The sequence below is a fragment of the Microcaecilia unicolor genome, chromosome 7 (genome assembly GCF_901765095.1).
Source record: "Microcaecilia unicolor chromosome 7, aMicUni1.1, whole genome shotgun sequence".
NCBI classification, from domain to species: domain Eukaryota; kingdom Metazoa; phylum Chordata; class Amphibia; order Gymnophiona; family Siphonopidae; genus Microcaecilia; species Microcaecilia unicolor.
The window spans coordinates 145146662-145170554 of record NC_044037.1 but is presented as its reverse complement, the minus strand read 5'-3'; the positions used below and the strand labels follow the sequence as shown (position 1 = coordinate 145170554).

The 23893-nt window shown below is 45.8% G+C and overlaps 1 protein-coding gene across 1 annotated transcript in view; it reads left to right on the top strand.

Moving 5' to 3' along the window:
• Positions 1-23893, top strand: part of COL6A3 (collagen type VI alpha 3 chain) — a 722910-nt gene that overhangs the window by 488173 nt on the left and 210844 nt on the right. Inside the window, 2 exon segments of the mRNA XM_030209050.1 lie at positions 16009-16058; position 17825. Coding sequence (XP_030064910.1) covers positions 16009-16058; position 17825 — 51 coding nt within the window.

Genomic DNA, 23893 nt, shown 5'->3' with positions numbered 1-23893 from the left:
CTAATTGCAAGGGCTTGAAATACAAGGCGCTGCACGCGTCAACCTTTTCTGGAATACACTGCTGCGCAACCTGAAAACGATCTATGAGCAAGCCACCTTCCGCAAACTATTGAAGACCCATCTTTTTGAGAAAATTTACGGAAAGAACCAAAACACATAAAGCCCACACTCACTGTTCAGTAATGCATCAATACAGCCACTTCTGAATTCTCATCCCCCGTAATCTCACCACACTCATACATTTACTCACAGAAAATGTATACCAAATGTTTTCCTGTTATTATATATTGCCCCTTTTTGTTTCCGTTATTTCCTTCCAGTGTTTCAGTGCTCTTTTCCATTATTATATTCCTTAACGATACTTTGACTTTGTCTCGCATAACTCATCACAATGTAATCCATAACCGAGTTGTAACAAATTGTATTTCCATGATTCATAATGTATTGTAAGCCACACTGAGCCCGCAAAAAGGTGGAAAATGTGGGATACAAATTAAATAAATAAATAAATAAATAAATAAAAATGACTCGGGAGTGAGGCTTGGAAGCTGGGACATCAGAGCAAGGCTGGAATCATCTCTGGAATGTGTTTGAGAAACAGGGAGAAGGCAGTCCGTAAAAGCCACATGAACCTGACCACCGGAGGAAGAGGTGATTCTGGTCACGGGGGCATGGCCACAGCCGTGACAACCCTCTTATAGCAGTTCCTAGAAGGTTTACCACTACCTATGAAGCAATGGTTTAGGCAGCACACCAAACTGACCCCAGAGAGTGCGTTAGTAGCACCCAAAGCCTTCTACCAGGCACAGCCAAAGTTAGAACCTTATAAAGAGAAGAAGCAGCCTGGAAGTCCTGGGAGGAAGAGAGAGAAAATTGGACTGAAGTCCTGGGAGGAAAAGAGAGAAAACTGAACTGGATCACCCGAGGGATCAGAGACCAGACCAGGGCATCCAAGGAAGGGGTGAGAGTGATCGAAGCCTTCATCCCCATAAACATACCACGACCCTTCCCCCCCCCCCCCCCCGCCCCCGTTTCAGGTGTGGGGGAAGAGGTCATATAGCAAGAGACTGTCAAGATATAGCGGAAGGTGCTACAGATGTGAATTTGATAGCCACTCATGACTGCAATTTTGTGGAACCTGCCCGGCCCAGAAATAGAAATTGTAGTTACAACTGGAGCTAGAAGGACATCTGTATCAAGTGCTAGTGAACTCTGTGAGTGTCAAGACTCTTGTTCGGAGAGAGGTACTCAACCATTTATAACTGAATTACGAACTGTGATCCTGGCCTGTGTGCATGGGGACCAAAGACAATATCCAATAAAATGTCCTGTAAAACACCCATGGGGCAAGCTCATCTGGAGGTAGCAGTTTTGCCTTGGCTAACCTACAAAGTGGTTTTGGGCTGGGGCCCGGCTGATCAATGGCCAAAAGAAGGAGGAGGAATCTTTTCCTGAGATCTTTCCACTGGAGTACCCTGATTTATATGTCAAAAATCCAAAGTTACCTAATGCCACCAGCGGCATTTAGAGAAACTGCGATAACTCTCTGAATTTAGGAGCGGCCATAGATGGCGATCTAGAGCAGGAGGTAGATGACGGGTCAAACAACCCCAACCCTTTGGACAGTCTACCTGAACAGAGTAGTGAGGGAGCTACGAGGAATTTCAAAAGATGCACTCAGAGTATGAGTCCCTTAGAGCAACTTGAACTAGGGTTGTTGCAGTGGATGGGAAACCTGTGGGCAACCAGGAACCCACTAAGGTAGCACCCCCCCTATTTTGTGATAAAGAATGACTTGCTGTATAGGGTGGCCAAGGGAACCCTGGAGGGGGAAGAGGTAGAGCAGCTATTAGTACCCTAGCCCTACCATAGGCAAATCATGCAACTAGCTCACAGTCACCTGCTAGGTGGTCACTTAGGGGAAGAGAAGACACGGGAATGGATTTTAGCCTAGTTTCTCTGGCCAGGAGTATTTAAGCAAGTGGGGATTTTTTGCCAGTCCTACCAAACCTGCCAGTTGAGTAGTCCTGCGAGGGTCCCACATTCCTTTCTCATGCCCATGCCCCTTGTTGACACCCCATTTGAACAGATAGCAATGGACTTCGTGGGACCCCTGGAAGGCACCATCCGTGGACATAAGTATATCCTGGTTATTTTGGATTATGCCACTTACTATCCAGAGGACTTCTTGGAACCCCAGCTACCTTCCAACACCTTAAGGATCACCTACTTAAACCCCATGGCTGCCAGCATCATCATCATCTACAGACAACATCATCTACAGTAAAGATTGGAGGTCTCATCTTATCCAAGTAGAAGCAGTACTTGGATAGTCTGTAGATTGCTAGGTTGACATCAAATCCCAAAAAGTGTTTCTTGGGAGGACAAGAAGGCCAGTATGTGGGGTACTCGGTCAGGAAAAGACAAGTGAGACCTCAGATCCAGAAGGTAGAGTACCCTATACAAAGAAACAAGTGCAAACCTTCCTCATGATCGTGGGGTATTACTGCCGGTTTATCCCTGGGTTTGCTGAAAAAGCAGAATCTCTAACCTGCCTTCTGCAGAAGACAACTCCTGAGAAGATACTGTAAACCCCCTAGTGGTGGAGCGGGTAATAGGGTTCCCAAATAAACTCCACACAACCAAGGGATTTGACAAGAAAAATATTAAATATTTTATTAAATGGTAAAGTAAATAGAAACACTTGGTTATGTTCCTTAAAGTTGATACCAATTGTTAAGGTTTGATAGTATTAAATAAAAATGGTGTAAGATGTTAAATACTTTGCGATAAGTTACAAAGGCAATAAGATGTTCAAAACTACAATTACAGTTACCAAGACCGACTCCACTTCTGCAATAACATAAAACATCCCAAACATGTACACAACCCCAATTATTGCACTCAGATCTGATATATATACATATATATATATATCCATTTAAGTGCACGTCAGATAACAGCATGCTCTGTTTAACTGCATGCCGTACTTCGGTCCCGTTTTTGGCACCATCAATTTCTATGGGGACAAACTTCATTTTAGCGCACCACTGATAAGTGCAAGATTCGCTTATATGCATGGTTCAAGACCGCCCCTCTGCAGGAAAGACTCCACATAAGCGTGTGCATGGAATATGGAAGCCGATTGGCGTGTGACAACAGAGATTTCAAATTTACCGCCTCTTCAACTGCCACAGGCAAATTATGGGAAAGAATGTTGTTGGAGCATGCACCGGAGTCGTCGTTGTTGTCACAGTGGTGGAACTGTGACTTTATCCCTGGCTGAACGAATAGAAGTTCTTAAAAAATTAGAAAACAAAGAAAGACAAGCATCTATTGCTAAAGAATATAGTGTCAATCCCAGTCAAATTTCACGTGTTTTGAAGCAGAAAGACCAGCTTCTGGAAGACTGGCAAAACAATACAAATCCACAATGGAAATGAAAACGTGCGGGAAAAGCTGAGGAGGTAGAATATGCTCTTCTTCGGTGGTTTTCTCAAGTCAAGAGCAGACAGTTTCCTGTCAGTGGTCCACTGCTTATGGAGAAAGCTAACCAGGTAGCAGAAAGTCTTGGACTGACTGAGTTCAAAGCCACTGTTGGATGGTTGGAAAGATGGAAGAAAAGGAACAGCATAAAATTCAAGAAACAGCATGGTGAGAAACAAGATGCTGATGACTTTGGTGCTGAAAATTGGGTTGTTTCAGTTCTTCCTACCATCTTGAATGAGTTTGCACCTTGTGACATTTTCAGCTGACAAAAATTATCTCTACTGGCGAGCAATTCCTGAGGGAACACTTGCATTCAAACATGCCAAAACTACTGGAGGTAAAACATCGAAGGACCAACTGACAATCCTCCTTTGCTGCACTATGGTTGGGAGTGAGAAGTTGGAACCCCTCATCATTGGAAAGAGCAAACAACCCCGTTGCTTCAAGAAAGTTAAGTGACTTCCTGTGTCATACGAGGCTAACGCAAATTCATGGATGACTGGGGAAATTTGGAAGCAGTGACTAAAGACGTTAGACACTAGAATGCGGGCATAAAAGCATCAGATTTTGCTGCTTTGTGATAACTGTGCTGCACACAGGGATGATGTCAGACTGTCTAACGTCAAGGTGGTCTTCCTGCCACCAAACACTACCTCTCTGATCCAACCTCTGGATCAGGGCATAATAGCCAATTTCAAACAACATTATTGGGCTCTTGTGCTACGTCATCTGATGAGCGTTATGGATGACCAGACTGGGAAGGATAAATGTGCTGTTGAACTGGCTCATAATCTATCACTGTTGGATTCCCTACTTATGCAGAAAGAAGCCTGGAATCATGTTACACAGGCAACCATTGTGAACTGCTACAAGCGGGCAAGCTTTAAGGATGTGGAGAGGGACGAAACAGGTGCAGCTGTTGCAAACGTGTCAGATGAACAGGTTATTGACATCCCAGCCAGTGTTACTGAAGAGGAGTTTCATCGCTATGTAGCTGTTGATTAAGATCTACAAACAGCTGACGACAGCACTGATGTCGAGATATGCGCCTACACGCAGGCAACATCGGCTGATGATGAAACAGATGAAGATATGAGCAGTAAGGCACATGCTGACGAAATTCAACAACCTCCTGTCACTTTTGTAAGAGCGCTGGAGAGTCTCAAGACCATGCGGGCCTATCTGGAGGCCACTGGATGTCAGTGCTATGACAGTTTTTACCGTCTGGCAGACGTAGTCTATGGAACTCACAGACCCAAGAGTGTACAGAGGACTATAACTGATTACTTCAAATAAGCCTAATGTCAGTTAACGGAGACTGTATACCGTACATATAATAATAAACAGTACTGTACATATGTTTATCAGATGTCAAACTTCTTTGGGTCACAACGGTTAACTGCATGCTCCGGTTAACGGCATGCATGTCTTTGGTCCCAGATCCTTGCACTTAAGCGGTTTGCACTGTGCAAGGGTCTGGGACCAAAGAAATGCATGCCGTTAACCGGAGCGTGCAGTTAACCGTTGTGACCCAAAGAAGCTTGACATCTGATAAACATATGTACAGTACTGTTTATTATTATACGTTGTAAAGCTCCCGGCCGCTGGGTGATTCAGAAATGCAGCCCTCTGCTGGCCGGGGTCTCACTTACTAGTCTCCTCGGAGTTCCCTTGTCCCCCAAGCCAAGCTATGTATTGCAATTGGCCAGGCAAACTGCTCAGCCACAGACTTCCAATCAAAGCAGTTCACTCTGTGGTAAATCCCTAGTAACTCCAGCAAAAACAGCACAGAAGCAAACAGTTCAAACCAGGGGGTTTCCTTTATCTCCCCCCCCCCCCTCCCTTCAGAATAAGTCCAGCAAGCACAGCACCGAAACAAACAGTTCAAAACACAAGGGGTTCCTTTATCTTCCCCACCTCAGCATATTCTTCAACTAAGCTCTCTTCAGGCTCCCTGGTACTTGGCTTCAGGGCAATCTGTAAAGCCATGTGCCCTTCCTGCTCTCCACCCAGCCTCATTGGCCCGGGGCTCCTGAGCAGGATTTTGGCTGGTCTTCTCCTAGTCACTTGCAAGCACCCACCTCTATATCTGGGGCTTCTGCCTTATTCAGGGTGACTGCTCAGGCATGTCTTCCTTCGGCTGGGAATCCTCCCCTGTCCCGTTCAGTGTGCCCCGGTCACCCCTCTGATCCACGGGCTGTGACCCCTCGCACTCTCCTGGAACTTCAACTAGGATTCTCCAGCCTTCACATACATGCAAATGAGACAGTCATCAAATGCAAATTCAATTTATTGAACTATACGGCAGTCTTGGGGAACTCACTTCTTTCCAGCCGTTAGTCATCTAGTACAAATTCTCTCACTGAGCCCATCTACTGTGGGAGACCTGGGTCTCAGTGTAAAACAGCCACCACCCCTGGATAGGACTTTCTTCACTCACATTGACTGTACAGTCCTATCCTCCACCCCACGGCTGTTTGTTCTTTTAAACACTTCAGTAGCAATTGTTCATAACCCTACCAGGTAAGTACCTCTTTGCCCTTTGAGGGAATCCTCTCCCGATCTCCCTCCTGAGCTCCACTTCCGCCAGCCTCTCTCTTCAGTCCCGGGCCCATAATTCTCCAGTTCTGGGTGTTGCAGGTTCCCCCATCTTCTCTCCCCTCCCTTGGCTTAGAGGGTGCTTTTTATAGGGTGCCCAATAATCCATTCCCACCTCTCTTTAGGCCTCTCCCCCTGCTTCCAGAAAGGTCCGCACCCAGAACTCTCTCCACCTTTCCAGCTTCCACTCAGAGTCCCCCTGGTGGCCTCCCAGGGCAGTACAAGTCCTATGCCAGGAGCACCCCCTAGCTGTTCCTTCTGGTCACTACCATGGACTATACTCTAAAGCTCCCTCTAGTGGCCAGAATGGGCATTTTTAGGTTTTCAATGGGAGAGCGCCACCTGGCGGCCTCCTCCTGTAAGGGCAGGCACTGTGTTTATCACATACCCCCACCCTTAAGATATTGCTGCTCCCTCAAATCTCTTCTTTGAGGTGAAGCAATTCCTGACTCCCCTAACTCATCTCGGGGTCAGGTTCCTTCTCTCCCCTATTACTTAGGAGGGATTCTCAAGAAGGCTTTGTACCCAGTGGTCCGCCTTACCACAAAGGCTCTGCTTTGCTCTAGGGGACCTTCCTCTGTAACCCCTAGAAACTCAAAAATCCCTAATCCTTTCTTTCTCCGCCTTCCTAGGCCTCGGCGTCTAATCTCTTCCCCTACTTTCCTAGCCCATGGGTACACCCCCTTCTTCACTCTTGGTTTTGGGTGCACTTTCCTCAGGCCTAGTGCCCCTAGCACTTCAGGGAAACTTCTAATCAAACCCTTTTCCTTTCTACAACCCTGGGCTGTACTTCTTCGACCCCTAGGCCCTGACTGACCTCTGTGGGTTTTGTGTAGGGTTCCAAGTCTCCTTTTCCCTGAGACTTTTAAGTGTTTCCTATTCCTCCCTTTTGGACTAGGATAACCACTTTTAGCACAAGCCTCCCCCCAGCCTCTGGGTGATCTAGCCTCCCCCTGGCACCCTTCCTGAGCCGGTGTCCCCTGCCTAGGAGCTCTTTCATCCTCCAACTCTATTGTGCAGTATCTGGGCCCTAGGATCAACCCTTTCTTCTGGGACCTGAACCTTTCCCTCCCCTGGGCAGCTTCTTCCCTTTTCTGCTTGCCCTTCTGGGGTTTCTCACCCACTTTAAACTTTACACCATCTCTTCCTGTGGTTCTAACAGAGTCCTTCTGACTCTCCCTATCTTGACCCTTGGGCAGGGGTTTACTTAATTTAACCCCTCCTGGGTCCTTCTGACTCTCCCTATCCTGACCCTTACTCCTGGGTAGGAGTGGACTGACCCCTCCTGGTCGCTCCTTCCCCTTGAGCTTCTCCTGTAGGGCTACAATGCAGGAGTGGGCTTCCTGAAGCTCTTTCAACCTCCCTTGCCCATCCTGGAAGAGCACATCAACTGCTAGGGTCAGCACTCTGCACTTCTCTTCCATGGCCTCCCTGCATCTTTCTGCGGTCTCTTTGGCTTGCTGTCTCTCTACAGCTCACTCAGCTTGGGTCTGCTGCCAGGCCACCATTAACTCTACCACAGCTCTATCATACCCCTGCTGTACTTCCCTCAGCTGGCTTTCCTGCTGGCCCTTTAATTCTCCCAGCCAAGCCTTTACCTGGGTTAAACTCCCCCTCAGCTCTCATAGCTGTGTGCTGTAGTTTACCCCTCTCCCTAATAGTTTCCCTCAGGGCCTCTCGCTCTTCATGCCACTCCTGACGAGCATTCTGGAACTCAGCTTTAATTAGGGATACCCTCTGCTCCTGGTCTTGTTGCAATTTGTCTGTGAGGTCCCTTATCTCCTGTTCATGTGTGGACTGCAGCTTAGCTAATTGGGTCTCCCTCAAGGCTTGGGTCTCTTTCAGGGTAGTTGTAAGCTGGGCTACTTCTGCTTCCCTTTCCTCCCTTAGCTTAACTTCTGTGCGCAGCTCAGCCCTAACCGCGGCTAGCAGTGCCTCACAGCCTTCCCTCTGCCTAAGGGACTCTGCCAGTTTGGCCTCTAAGGCCTGCATTGAAGCAGCCATCTTCTCCTTACAAGCTGACTCGAATAGGACCCATCTCTGTTCATTCTCCCTCAGACTATTCTCCATCGCCTTCTGGGACGCCTCCTGCTGCTGCTGTATATGGCCCACTAAAGTTACCATTAGTCCTTTATTTAGTTCCAGGACCTCCCTCAGACATTGCTCCGGGTGCCTATAGACTTGCCCCGGTTTACCAAGGGCCTGTAATTCCCCTTCTAACTGCCAGACATTTTCTGTAAGGGATTTTAACAGCAGGTTCTCATTCTTTTCCCGGGCCTCCCAGTATTTCTCCCTTGGGGCAACGCTCCCTGGTTCCCCACCCCATGGAAATACTGCCCGGTCCTCACCGTAGCATGGGCAGCCTACTTTATCTTCAGCTGTCTCGCCCCCCTGCTCACAGTGTACATTGACTTCCCCTCCACAATCAGGACTACTCTTTATCCTGTTACCTGGGAAGTTTTCACCTGGGCCTACACCCCCTTTCCCTTTCCTAGAGGGTTTACCCTTCTTACCAGGACTTTCACTATCCTGCAACTGGGGCTTTCCTTCCTTGTCCCGGCACCCCTCCTCCCTCTTGGCACTTTTCAGGTTTGTGGCCACCCCTCTCCCTGGGACATTGGGTGCTTTCCCTGCAGCGGGTTCCTCCTGACCCTCTTCCCTGCAGACACCTCTTTCCCTTTGGGTTCCCGGCCTACCCATGCAGTCTGCCCCTGAGGAATGGGTTACCTCCCGACTCCCATGGCCTTTGGGCTTCCTCTTGCCTGCCATGTTACTTAACCCCAACCAACCGACTGTAGGATTCCTTATCTCCTCCCAGTCTCCCAGTTCATCCTCTGAACTGCCTACTGCCAGACACCACTCTCCAACATGGCCCATTTCCCCACATTGGTCACACTCTGGCTCAATCACTTCTCTATTCCTCGAGGTCCTGTCTTCCCCAGACACCCCTCCAGGCTTAAACAATGTCCCAACAGTCTCTGAACACAGTCCCCCTCCAAGTCCCAGAACCTGGATCATGGTGTCCAACTCTGCCATGTCCATTCCTTCTGCTGGCGACTTGGGCTCCGGCTCCTCGGGCCTCTGGACTTTTCTCTTCGGTCTGAACCGTCTCCGCCCTCCCATGGCTCCGACGTCCTCCTCGACCGTCTGTTGGGATGCAGCCTGCAACACAAGAGAGATATCCAAGTGCGGACTGTCTTTTTCCCTGGTCCTACACTTGCTCTCTACTTCTTAAACTCGTACCAGAATCTCCACAAGAACAAGCCTTTCTATCATTTACATGAACTGCTCTTCTCAGTTTACTGGATCCTCCCTCGCCTCCCCCCTAGGTACCCTTTACCTGGGTAGGCGAGTAATGCGCCTTTGTCAGCGTTGGCCCCCTCGACGGGCTTCAGGAACCTCCTGGACACCACCTTCACACTCTGGCCACTCGTCTGGTCTCTGGACTCTGGAACTCCTCCGACTGGGTCTGTCTGCCTTCTGCGTGGACGTCCGCTGTACATCCCACCACTGCCACCATTTGTAAAGCTCCCGGCCACTGGGTGATTCAGAAATGCAGCCCTCTGCTGGCCGGGGTCTCACTTACTAGTCTCCTCGGAGTTCCCTTGTCCCCCAAGCCAAGCTATGTATTGCAATTGGCCAGGCAAACTGCTCAGCCACAGACTTCCAATCAAAGCAGTTCACTCTGTGGTAAATCCCTAGTAACTCCAGCAAAAACAGCACAGAAGCAAACAGTTCAAACCAGGGGGTTTCCTTTATCTTCCCCCCCTCCCTTCAGAATAAGTCCAGCAAGCAAAGCACCGAAACAAACAGTTCAAAACACAAGGGGTTCCTTTATCTTCCCCACCTCAGCATATTCTTCAACTAAGCTCTCTTCAAGCTCCCTGGTACTTGGCTTCAGGGCAATCTGTAAAGCCATGTGCCCTTCCTGCTCTCCACCCAGCCTCATTGGCCCGGGGCTCCTGAGCAGGATTTTGGCTGGTCTTCTCCTAGTCACTTGCAAGCACCCACCTCTATATCTGGGGCTTCTGCCTTATTCAGGGTGACTGCTCAGGCATGTCTTCCTTCGGCTGGGAATCCTCCCCTGTCCCGTTCAGTGTGCCCCGGTCACCCCTCTGATCCACGGGCTGTGACCCCTCGCACTCTCCTGGAACTTCAACTAGGATTCTCCAGCCTTCACATACATGCAAATGAGACAGTCATCAAATGCAAATTCAATTTATTGAACTATACGGCAGTCTTGGGAACTCACTTCTTCCAGCCGTTAGTCATCTAGTACAAATTCTCTCACTGAGCCCATCTACTGTGGGAGACCTGGGTCTCAGTGTAAAACAGCCACCACCCCTGGATAGGACTTTCTTCACTCACATTGACTGTATAGTCCTATCCTCCACCCCACAGCTGTTTGTTCTTTTAAACACTTCAGTAGCAATTGTTCATAACCCTACCAGGTAAGTACCTCTTTGCCCTTTGAGGGAATCCTCTCCGATCTCCCTCCTCAGCACCACTTCCGCCAGCCTCTCTCTTCAGTCCCGGGCCCATAATTCTCCAGTTCTGGGTGTTGCAGGTTCCCCCATCTTCTCTCCCCTCCCTTGGCTAGAGGGTGCTTTTTATAGGGGTGCCCAATAATCCATTCCCACCTCTCTTTAGGCCTCTCCCCCTGCTTCCAGAAAGGTCCGCACCCAGAACTCCCTCCACCTTTCCAGCTTCCACTCAGAGTCCCCCTGGTGGCCTCCCAGGGCAGTACAAGTCCTATGCCAGGAGCACCCCCTAGCTGTTCCTTCTGGTCACTACCATGGACTATACTCTAAAGCTCCCTCTAGTGGCCAGAATGGGCATTTTTAGGTTTTCAATGGGAGAGCGCCACCTGGCGGCCTCCTCCTGTAAGGGCAGGCACTGTGTTTATCACAACGTACGGTATACAGTCTCCGTTAACTGACGTTAGGCTTACTTGAAGTAATTAGTTATAGTCCTCTGTACATTCTTGGGTCTGTGAGTTCCATAGACTGCGTCTGCCAGACGGTAAAAACTGTCATAGCACTGACATCCAGTGGCCTCCAGATAGTCCCACACGGTCTTGAGACTCTCCAGTGCTCTTTTTTTTTTTTTTCAATTTGTGTGCACACAATAATGTTAACCGGTGTATCAAATCTTCACTAGCATCGCTGCTGTCTTGCATTGAGTACATTGGTCTTCTCCAAATCCACGTCTCCTTGGTTGGTGAGGTCAGCTCACCGGCTCAGGAACTCCAGGATACCTACTTCTCTGACTCAAAGAACTCAAAAAATGAAAATCCTGACTCCCTGTGCTCGTTGTGGGTGCTAACCTTAATCAGTATTTCTTTGGCAAGGGTCCTTGTGAGCTAACTAACTTCAAACAAAAAGATAAGCAAGGGAAATTCCTATCTAGCCCTCCCAAAACATGACCCCTTTTATTTTGTTATACACCCTCTACTCAAACTGATGGACTGCTAAACTAAACCTCCTAAAGGCAGGCCGTTAACTGCAGGCACTCACAGGGCTCAAGGCTTAGGCTGGGCAACTCCTTCTACAGGGCACGCTTGCTTAGGTGTGGACACTTGAACCAGCAGGCTTCTGTGCTGGATCCTCCTGAGGCAGACACTCACGCTGGCAGACACTCTAAAAACAGTTCCTTTGGAGTCTGAACACTCAGTGCAGGGGGTGGGGGTCTCTCTCTCTCTCTTTGTGGGGTTTCTTCCCTTTCTGGATAGGCCTCTTCTTTACAGGACAGGCAACCACATGGCTGGCTTTCTCCTCTCTGGACAGGCAAGCACACACACGGAGGGATGCGCTGGGTGGACTTCTCGGGGATTCAGGGTCCTTATTACGCTGCTCTCTCTTCAGCTCTGCGCTGCTCCCAATGTGTCCCAGCTCCCCAGTACGGTCCCTCTTCCTCCTCTGCTTCTCTCTCTGCCTGCGGAATGGCCTCTGTGGCTACTGCTACAGCTCCTCTTCTTGGCCTCAGCTCACCTGTTCTCCTGCAGTTCGGCTCCTCTTCTGCCCACTGCTTGCTCTAGACCCCCTTCTCCTTCTCCTCTGTTCCTGTCTGCTTCAGTGCCCAGCCCCTTACAGGACTCACCAGTTCTCTCTCTCTATCTGGGGCTCGTGAGTGGGTCCTTCTCTTTCAGCCGGCAGCACACCCCTGCTTGGGTTTGATCTTCTCCTCCAGCCTGCAGCTGCCTCTTCTTGCCTGAGCTTGACCTTCTCTGTCCCTGCTTGCAGCACACTCCTGCCTGGACCTGATCTTCTCTCTCTTCTCCTTTCAGGGCATGCTTGCAGCCTCCTCTCTTTGCAAGCAGTGTTGCCAGATGGAAAAACTTTGCCATGCCCAAAGCCAGCCCCAAACTGCACAAAGTCAATTTGCATGTGAATGACATCATTAATAAATATTAATGAGGCCATTTGCATACAAATGGCGTCATTAAGCCCGCCTCCGTGGGGCTTGTACTGGCCGCGGGGGAAAAAACCACAGTGGGCGAAAAAACCGCCGGCCAAAATCCCGCAACCCACACGTGGCGTGCAAAAGCCACAGCGGCTCGCGGAAAGGAGCCCATTTGGGCGAGAAACCCACAGCCCTGGCAACACTGGGCTTGCCTTTCTCCTTCCCAGGTTGCCTCTGGGCTTGCTAATCTTTTTCTGCTGTTCTACCCCCTCCTGCCCCCTGGATTGGCTTGAAATCCATGCCAATCTATGGGTCAGGCTGCCTCCTGCCACCTCATTGGTCCAAATTCATGCCCTTTACTAGGTCCTGACTCCTATTTGCTGCCTTCCACACTGCCCCTCAAGCTTGCCTTACATGCCCCTCAAGCTCCCAGCTTTCCCTGGGGCCTCCGATAGCCAATCAGGAGCCTTGTAACAGACCTCACTGTTGCTCATCCCCCCACAGTTACAAACTCATACAATTTCAATAGTAAAGCTCCTTTCCTTTGTCTGACTCTTAAACCTCTCACACCATCTTACTGCATCAGAGTGTCTGTGAAAACTTGAACATTTAAGCCCCAACCAGGAAACTCACAATTTGTAACATTTTATCGTTAAAACTTCAACAAAGAATGTCAGAGCACACCTCTGGCACCTATGGGCACCTGAGTTCTTAGTTTTATAACAGTGCTGGAGCATTTTAAACACTTTAAACATTTTAACTAAAAGGTGTCAGTGCCAGTCTCCATTTGGATCACTGTTTCTGGGCTGCCCTGAGCCCTCTTTACCTCCCTGTCCTTTGCAAGATGCCTCCCTCTCTGGGAAAGGGGGGGCAAGGTAAAGGCTTCTTTTTTTCTATATTTTCTATATTTACAATACACTGGACCGAGGAGTTGGATAAGGCCTTCCAAATTCTGAAGAAGGCTATTTGCTCAGAGCCAGTGCTGGTCAGCCTGGATTTTAACCGGCCCTTTATCGTACAGACTGATGCCTCAGAGGTTGGGCTTGGAGCCATTCTGGCCCAGAAAGTGGATGGGTAAGACCACCAGGTGGCATACGTTAGCCGGAAGCTGTTCCTGAGAAAGAGAACTATGCGGTGATTGAAATGGAGGCTCTCGTGGTCAAGTGGGCCCTGGAGACATTCCAGTACTATCTGTTGGGCCGAAACTTTCTGCTGGTCCCTGACCATTAACCCCTGCAGTGGATGGCTCGACATAAGGATTCAAATGCACACGGTATAAGGATTCAAATGCACATGTAATGCTGTGGTTCTTCACCCTTTAACCTTTTAAGTATCTGGTGAAACATTGGGCAGGGTGAGAGCATGCTATTGAAGACTTTTTGTCCCAGGAGGTGTACCCTGGCACAGCAGGTGCTCAGTCAGGAATGGGTTGAGCTAAGGGGGAGGGTATGTGAGGGCATAGGAGCCAACTTTTCAAAATGATTGGGGGTGCTGAATTTTTTTTTTTTTTTTTACAGGTGGTGCATTCCCCCCTCTCCCTCCCTCGTCCCCCCTCCCTCCCTCCCTTCCTCTGAATTCCAGGGTCCTCCCTCTGAGTTCCAGGGTCCCACCTCCCTCCCTTCCAGGGTCCCCCCCTCCCTCTGAGTTCCAGGGTCCCCCCCTTCCCCCCTCCCTCCCAGTTACAGGGTCCCCCCTCCCAGTTACAGGGTCCCCCCTCCCTTCCTGTTCCAGGCCCCCTCCCTCTGAATTTTAAGTCATCTATCTTACCTCGTTGGGGTTAGGGCGGCAGCAGCGGTAAAAAGCATGCAGGCTCGGCTCGATGCTTAGTTGTTTTCCCTTCTCTCTCTCTCTCTCAGTTCTGGTCCCGCCCTTGCGGAGACAGGGTACCTACTGTGTTGCAGATTTTGGTTTCATTAGCATAAAGGCAAACATTTCTGGTTGCCCTTTTGCAACATTTATTTATTATTTGCATTTATATAATACCAAAGTGCAGGCTGGTTAAGTTTGAACCAGCCAAAGATATCCCAGGTATTCAAATGGCCAAATATAGCCGCCAATCTTATGCTGAAAATTGGCAGATAGCCGGTTATATTACAGATGTTGTTTACATGTGTAAATCATATACACATCTAAATTGTAGTTTCAGAAAGTTACTATTTACATATGGAAATGTACATGCAGAGTTTGAGGGGGTATGCTGGAGGTATGGTTTGGGTGGGCTAAGTGTATTCACTATTTTACAATGGGAATACACTTATATAGAACAGAATTTCCCTGTCAAGTTTGCGTTATCTCAGAGTGCTCATTTTGGCCAGAGCTTTATACAAGAAATTAAGGGGCTCTTTTACTAAGGCGCACCCAAAAGTGGCCTGAGCTGGTGTAGGCATGTGTTTTGGCCTCTCGCTGGTCTATTTCCTGAGTGCGCCTGGAAAAAAGAGGATTTTTTAATGTGCCAGAAAATGGACGTGTGTCAAAATGAAAACCAGCAGGCGTCCATTTTCGCCCTGAGACCTTAATGCCATCCATTGACAGTAGTAAGGTTTCATGTGCTAACTGGGCGGTAATTGTGCAGCGCTCACCAACTGCTGATTACTCCAGGTAAGGGCCCCGTGGTAGCTGGATGGTAGTGCCAATTTGACGCATGTTGGATGTGCATAGGCACCTACACGCCTTTGTAAAAGGCCCCTAAGGAGTAATTCACCTTAATCCCTCATTTTTTATTTCTACCTTCAAAATGGAAAAACAATTGCAGCCTTACTGTTTGACTGGTAAGCCTTATACATATAGGTTTCTAAACAGGATGGCTACACGTGGAAGGTAGTATCACTTACACATGGAAATTGCGAAATTGCCACTTCCACATGGAAGTGTCAGCACTTCTACATGGAAGATGCTGGGTTGCAACTGCTTATTTTTCAACATATATATTTGTAAATCGGCTGCACCTATTGCTGGTAAAACACAGATGCACTCCTACATACCCTTGGATGTATATTTCACAAAAAAATCTGCATTCAGCAGAGCTTTATGTATAATGCAGACAAAATTGAGCATGCCTGACCTGGACATCATAATTCCTGTCTCAATGTCTGTGTAAAATGGTCATTAAAATTAATGCAGACAATGATTTGGGAGAAAATTCAAGCATAGTAGTTCATTTTTATCTCTGTTAATATCCAGTAAAATATTGTTCCTCTACTTTTCAGAAGCTAAATTTATTATTTAGACATGCAGTTATGCTTTCATGTGTAGGAAATTGTATGTTAAAGTCCTATCACCCAAGTAAATGAATGATAATCTCCGTCTCCAAGGCTCGTCACAGGGCTTCTTCAACCCAAAATCCAAAGCTGTGTTTACTCTTGTAGTTTTCCTATCTTATAAGCAATAAGTTATAGTACATTTATGATTAAATAGGAATGCAAAAGGTTGGATGGAAACAAATTATAAAGAATATGAAAAATATAACTATGATGCACCTCATTCTGAAATCTATTTTAACATTGTTTTTTAAATTCTAAGGGAGACGATGGACGTGATGGGACTGGTGGTATAGGACCTAAAGGCAAAAAGTAAGAAACTTCTATATGTCATTCTATTGAATTATAAAGGAAAACAAATTTTTGGAATACCTATGATTCAATGAAGTCTGCTTTAAAGAAATTATACAATTGAATTTGTTTCTTCTTATTTTAATGTTAGTCTCACTGTGGATTCTTTGATTGAATGCTGGACTAAGGGGTGACGTCTTGATAATCTTCCTCTACATTTCTTCAGCAGTTCATACACGTGTTTTGTTTCAATGTCTCCACCATGTGGAGGGAGGTTACTTTGTTCTTAATTTATAGGGGTAAATCAGACAAACCCCAACCTCCCTTCCTAACCCCAGAGATAAAAATAGCTAGTGAGAGAGCAGTTCCACCCTCAGTCCCAGTAGAGAAAAACACTCCCACCATATTTAAATAATATAGCAACCAAGCAGCTTTGATCCCAGTGTCTCACTTCTGTTTTTCTCCGTTTTTTTTTTCTGTCTTTGCAGGATCTCCTATCTATCTGGTATTTCTGCTCTCTCATGTCTACTATCCTTCCTTCCTCTGCACATCTATGTTCAGCATCTGCCTCTTTGTGTACCCTTCTCCCCTGTTTTCCAGCATCTGCCCTCTCTGTCTCCATCTCCCCTCTTTTCTGGCATCTGACCTCTGTGTCCATCATCTCTTCCCCCTACTTTCTGGCCTCTAACCTCTTGGTGTCCCCATCTCTCCCCTGCATCCCCATCTCTGCCCTCTTCCAGCATTATCCCCATGTGTCCTCTTCACCCTCCCTTTTCCAGCATTGCATCCCTGTGTTCCCATCGCCCTCCTTTTCCAACATTGTCCCTTTATGTTCCTATCCCCCCTCCCATTTTTCAGCACTATCTCTTTGTTCCACCATCCCTATCCTCTCCCTGTGCACCATTGACCCACTGCATCCCTATCCCTATGGTCCCTGCATGCCCAGCATATCTTTTCTCTCCCCATATTCACCTTCTACCTTGTCTCTTTCAGTGCTCCCATCTCCTCCTCACCCCCTCCCACCTCATCTCACTTTGGGGCCACATCTCTCCCCAGTCTGCTCCCCGCAGTCCTGCATCTCTCCCTCTCTCTTTTCCTCCTCCAATCCAGTCTCTCTCTTTCTCATTCCATACTCTCCTCTGCATGAGTCCTGCTTCTCTCCCCTGTCTCCATGGTCCTCAGTACTTTTTAGAACATAAGAATAGCCATACTGGCCTATACTGGTCCATCTAGCCTAGTATTCTGCTTCCAACAGTGGCCAATCCAGGTCACAAGTACCTAGCCAAATCCCAAATAGTAGCAAGATTCTATGCTACCGATCCCAGGGCAAGCAGTGGCTTCCCCCCAGGGGCATAGCCAGACCTCGCAGTGGGAGGGGGCCAGAGCCCGAGATGGGGGGCACATTTTGGTCTGCCACCCCGCCGCCGCCCTCAACTGCCTCGCCGCCCTGCCACTCCCCACCCACTGCCGCAGCAAATACCTTGGCTGGTGAGGTCCCCAACCCCCGCCAGCTGAAGCCTTGTTTAGCACCGGTGTCCGGCGCTGCTGCATTGCCTGCCCTGCTCTTTCATCCCCTCATGTTCTGCACGCACGCTCCTTTTAGTGAAATTGAGCATTATAATATTCTTATCTACCATTCCTTTCCTAATAATTCCTTGCATCCTGTTTGTTTTATGGCTGCCACTGCACACCGGCATTGGTGATTAAGGTAGGCAACCTTCTGCCAGTGTTAGAGCCTTTCCTCTCAGCTGTGTCACGCTTATGCAGAAAACAGGAAGTTGCATCAGAGTAGGTGGGATGCACCTTAGGAGAGGCCCTGATGCTAGCAGAAGTCTGTCTGTATAAATTGCCGTTGCAGGAGAAAAAGTATGAAGGACTGCAGAGATAGGGGAGAGTGGGGGGAAGAGAGAGAGATGGAGGATTTGGAAGGGAGGAGGGTACAGAGAAGAAAAAGAGAGCTATCGGACTTGGGGCTAAATTTACTCATGGACAGCGGGACAGCTGGGCCCCATATATGCAGGGACCAAGGGCAGCTGCACCCTTTGCCTATTGGTAAGCAGCCCTGGGAATATGGCTTGTTTTGTTTCAGAATGACATTTTAAAATCTCAACATAATTTACTTTTTTTTTTATTATTATTTTGTTTCACTCCATTATGTTTTTATCTTGCCATATTTTCAAGTAACACACATTGGAATACATATTAGAAAGTGTTAGGTGTTGTTTGCACATGTTAATTGTAATTTTATAACAGATCACCTAGCTTGGGAACAGGGGCAGATTGTGGCCAAAAATTAACCTAGGCATAAGACTTTGTTCCTGGCCCCTCCTTTTCTCTCAGTTTCTCTCTCCCCCCTTTTCCACCTAACCTTGAGAATGTATCATCTATTGATCAATGCCCAGCTGCAGTGGCATAGCTAGGGTAGTTGACACCCGGGGCTGGTAATTTTTTAACACTCCCCTCCAAAATCCACTACTAGGAATGCCGAGAATACAAAACACTCAGGACCTATAGAGCAATTCTACCATGCCATAAGCAGTAATTTCTACGAGTCACACAAGGAAAAGGAAAGCATCTTAAACACTACAGTGAGCACTAGAACATCAATTCACCTATTGTTAAACGAAACCAGACAGAATAGTATGGATCGTCAATCCTGCACAGTCAATGCCAACTGAAAGCCATGTCTTTTTCACAAACACAGATACACCCTAATCCACTATAGAATAAGTAATCATAAACTTTCTATTTAGACAAAAATTAAACTCAGGTAATAAAAGAGGAATTAGGACCATTAACAGCAGAGGTTTTCCAATTTCAAACACATATAGATACATTGGAAACTAAAGTGCTTATCTCTGAGAATATAAAAAGCCTACACCACCAAATGATGCAGTTAGAAAGAGATTTGGAGGACACAATCAATCAAGTATGCAGAAACAACTTCAGGATCCTTCGTCTGCCTGAAGACAGAGAAGGCCAAGACATAATCAAATTTCTGGAATCTCTCATACCCTCGTCGATAATACACTGAAACCTTCTCCTCAGTGTGCTGCTGCGGCTAGGAAAGCGAATAGAATGTTGGGTATTATTAGGAAAGGTATGGAAAACAGGTGTGAGGATGTTATAATGCCGTTGTATCGCTCCATGGTGCGACCGCACCTTGAGTATTGTGTTCAATTCTGGTCGCCGCATCTCAAGAAAGATATAGTAGAATTGGAAAAGGTGCAGAGAAGGGCGACTAAAATGATAGTGGGGATGGGACGACTTCCCTATGAAGAAAGATTAAGGAGGCTAGGGCTATTCAGCTTGGAGAAGAGACGGCTGAGGGAGACATGATAGAGGTATATAAATAATGAGTGGAGTGGAACAAGTGGATGTGAAGCGTCTGTTCACGCTTTCCAAAAATACTAGGATTAGGGGGCATACGATGAAACTAAAGTGTTGTAAATTTAAAACAAAAATCGGAGAAAAGTTTTCTTCACCCAACATATAATTAAACTCTGGAATTCGTTGCCGGAGAAAGTGGTGAAGGCGGTTAGCTTAGCAGAGTTTAAAAAGGGGTTGGACGGTTTCCTAAAGGACAAGTCCATAAACCGCTACTAAATGGACTTGGGAAAAATCCACAATTCCAGGAATAACATGTATAGAATGTTTGTACGTTTGGGAAGCTTGCCAGGTGCCCTTGGCCTGGATTGGCCACTGTCGTGGACAGGATGCTGGGCTCAATGGACCCTTAGTCTTTTCCCAGTATGGCATTACTTATGTACTTATATACCTTCTTTATTGGATTTACAATTTTCTAAAGAACGCATGCACAGAATTCCCGCCAAACATCTACCAAATGATAAGTATCCAAGACCTATTGTGTTAAAGCTTCTTAGATACATGCAGGTAATAGAAATAATGCTTCGAGAACCTATACAATTGGAGGGTAATACTCTCCTGTTCGTTCCCAATCTTAATAAAAACACATCTTGCCTTCAGAATTATTAATATACAGACCCAGACTTAAAGCTGCTAATGCACACTTTGGCATTTTTTATCCTGCCCATATGAGAGTTACACTACATAATAAAATATAGGATTTTACTGACCCTGAAGCATTGGCTGCTTTCACTGAAGAGAAAATATCCACTCCTATTGATGCTGTATGATCAAATATCTTCACTGGAATGAACTAAGTTACCTATATGTGCGGTATCATTACAGTTGATCTTTATTTTTACTGAGCAATAAGAGGTCCAATTAGTACCTCAATGGTTGAGTAGTTATAGCACTCATAATGGAATGATGATTATTGTTATATATTGATATGGAACATGTTATTATCATTAAGTGTTCTGTGATTCATATTATTATTTGGATGTTTTAATATACTTAAATATGGTTATTCAAATCTTGACCTTATATCCCATTGTATATCATCTCTGTACTTATAAGATATTTATCTCAGTTCCAATACTTATCAGACTTTATTGCACACTTACGTCAGTCACACGTCAGTAGTGTTGTGCCGTAAATCTCTCTGTCCTTGATATAATTTCGTTTGTACCAAATAAGGCTGATTGACACTATAGCATTTGAAAACCCCAAGTTGTCTGTGACTTCAAGCCCTATGCTGCGCTGTTACTAGGTTCATTGACCTATAATGATGATTCATATACTTATTTTTACACAGGAATATCAGCCCCCTGATATTCATCCGATAAAACTATTTCTGCGTTATCCGTGTATATGACAGGAAAGGGGGCTTGATATATCGCCTTTCTGAGGTTTTTGCAACTACATCCAAAGCAGTTTACATATATTCAGGTACTTATTTTTGTACCAGGGGCAATAGAGGGTCGCTTTACTCATACTACCCCTCTCCTCAAGACCCTTCACTGGCTCCCTATCCGTTTTCGCATCCTGTTCAAACTTCTTCTACTAACCTATAAATGTATTCACTCTGCTGCTCCCCAGTATCTCTCCACACTCGTCCTTCCCTACACCCCTTCCCGTGCACTCCGCTCCATGGATAAATCCTTCTTATCTGTTCCCTTCTCCACTACTGCCAACTCCAGACTTCGCGCCTTCTGTCTCGCTGCACCCTACGCCTGGAATAAACTTCCTGAGCCCCTACGTCTTGCCCCATCCTTGGCCACCTTTAAATCTAGACTGAAAGCCCACCTCTTTAACATTGCTTTTGACTCGTAACCACTTGTAACCACTCGCCTCCACCTACCCTCCTCTCTTCCTTCCCGTTCACATTAATTGATTTGATTTGCTTACTTTATTTATTTTTTGTCTATTAGATTGTAAGCTCTTTGAGCAGGGACTGTCTTTCTTCTATGTTTGTGCAGCGCTGCGTATGCCTTGTAGCGCTATAGAAATGCTAAATAGTAGTAGTAGTAGTAGTAAGTGACTTGCCCAGGGTCACAAGGATCTGCAGTGGGAATCAAACTCTGTTCCCCAGGATCAAAGTCCAGTGCACTAACCACTAGGCTACTCCTCCAAAAAACATACATGTGATATTGATAAATCTATGGATACAAAAAAACATTATCGCTACATATTGTCAAGTGAAAGATAAAAATTAAAATCTCAATCATAACTTGTGAAAGTCATAGATAACATAAATGGTTCTCAAAAAGATATACACAGAAACAACAGTGCAATGTGATACTGTGAAGCATTTAGTATAAAATAAAAACAGTGTGCAAATAAAAAAGTGGAGACAAGGAGAGGAAAGAAAACCAAGAATCATAATCATCTACCAATGTGTACGTTGGGGCAGCTAACGATAGGGATACTGGTAATATTTGGATTAGCCTAAACAAACATTTTGTACACTGGATGTATGGAAGAAAAGAAATGCCAAGATAAATCTATGAATTTAAAAAACATGAATGTCAAAATCATATGTACACTCATTTGATCATATAACGTTCAAAACATGACTTATGATAATACATGAATTACATATGAAAGTGTCCACACATTTGATCTTTTAATGATTGGAAAACATAAACCATAGTCATTTTTAATAAAATAATCCTTGGCAGTGAATATATCAGCTGACAAGAATTGTTGGTAAATACTATTGTTGTGAAACAATAGATATAGCTGCATGTGCCTATAAAGATTTGTATCCAATATATATAAAAATATTATACAAGTATACATAAGTATAGAAACCATCCAATGGGTAAACATTAAAAGTCCTCATATTTAAAAAAGTTGTAATGAATAATCAAAAATGTAACAAATACTTTGGCAACAAAAGGTATAAAAGCTGATGTTGTTATGTGCAAAATACAATTCCACAGATTGCAACAATACTATGAAAAAGATGAAAGTCAATCTCATTATTCAGGCCTTGTGGAGTTCAAAAATAAATTTTTGTTCTTCTTGAAGTAGAAGATTGCCAAATTGCCTCCCCTCCAATTTTTGTAAAAGTCTTGAAAATGAAAAACCTCAAGCCTGCTGTTGAGTGATTAGCTGTATGCCAGTGATTGACCAGAGGTGCAGATTCTACTTTTCTATTAATGCAGCTCCTGTGTTTTATTTCTTTCCTCTCCTTGTCTCCACTTTTTTAGAATGGTTTATTCGCACTGTTTTTATTTTTCATTTTTTATTTCATACTAAACGCTTCACAGTACTACACTGCACCATGTTTTTTGTATATATCTTTTTGAGAACCATATACATTATCTATGCACTTTCACAAGTTAAGATTGAGATTTTAATTTTTATCATTCACATGACAATATGTAATGATAATGTTTTTTGTATCCATAGATTTATCAACATCACATGTATGGTTTTTGTTTTCACTTTCCTTTCATATACACAGATAACGCAGAAATAGTTTTATTGGATGATTTCAATATCTCTATTCCCCCAGCCGTTTGGCAGTTTCCTGTACTCTCATGCACATTTTCCTGCTAGCTACTAGCAGCATTTGTTTTTCCGTTTTTCTTTTCTTCAGACAACATTTTCATTGTGTTTCACTCCTCTTTTGTACATTTATTGCCATCATATATTTTCACATAGAGTATTTTGTGATTTTTAAATAAACCTTGCTTTAATTCAAGACATTGTGTGCTCCAGTCTCTGGAACCTGTGGTCTCAGTTCCTTCTTTTCTCCTCTCCTTGAGCTCCTCCATGGGATTTTTTTAGTTCTCCACACACGTGGATTCTCTTTAGAAGATTTTTGGAGCAGGTGAGGAGGGTAGTTGAACAGGTAGAAATAGTCCAAAGCTGGGTGACTGGAATGTGCAATATCTCATTTGGAAGGAGATATTCTCAGGGTAAAAATCCAGGTTCTTTACAGGGAGTTCTCAGCAGGACAGAGCTGTCTGGAGAAGATGGTGCTAGCTCCATGTCCCTGGCTAGATGGTATTGGAATGCCTCATGGCTGAAAGGACAAAGAGGTATTGGGGCTTTCCACAGGCTCAGGGAGGAGCAGATAGAGGCCAATGGGAACAGAGCCTGCCATCGGGTAGCAAGGGGTAGTCCTAGAGATAGGAGGGAAAGGTCATACCTGGCTGACCTCTGAGGACAGATAGTAAGACTGAACAGGAAGTGACAACAGGAAGACAAAAGAGCCAAGCTCGGCAGAGAGAGAGAGAAGGTCTGGGCAGCCTCACAACCAGTGGTAACAGTTCTTACACAACCAAACAAGTGTGGTTGCACTGCCTGTGAACTACATTACCCACAGTGCATTGCTCATGTATTTTTTGCAGTGAGAAACTGCAGCAATGATAGTCCTTGGAACTGAGAATAACAGTAAAAGCATTACACACATTTTAGGATCACGTTATAAACTAGTGTGAGGCTATCGGAGGACAGAACACTCCCCGCCTGTTATC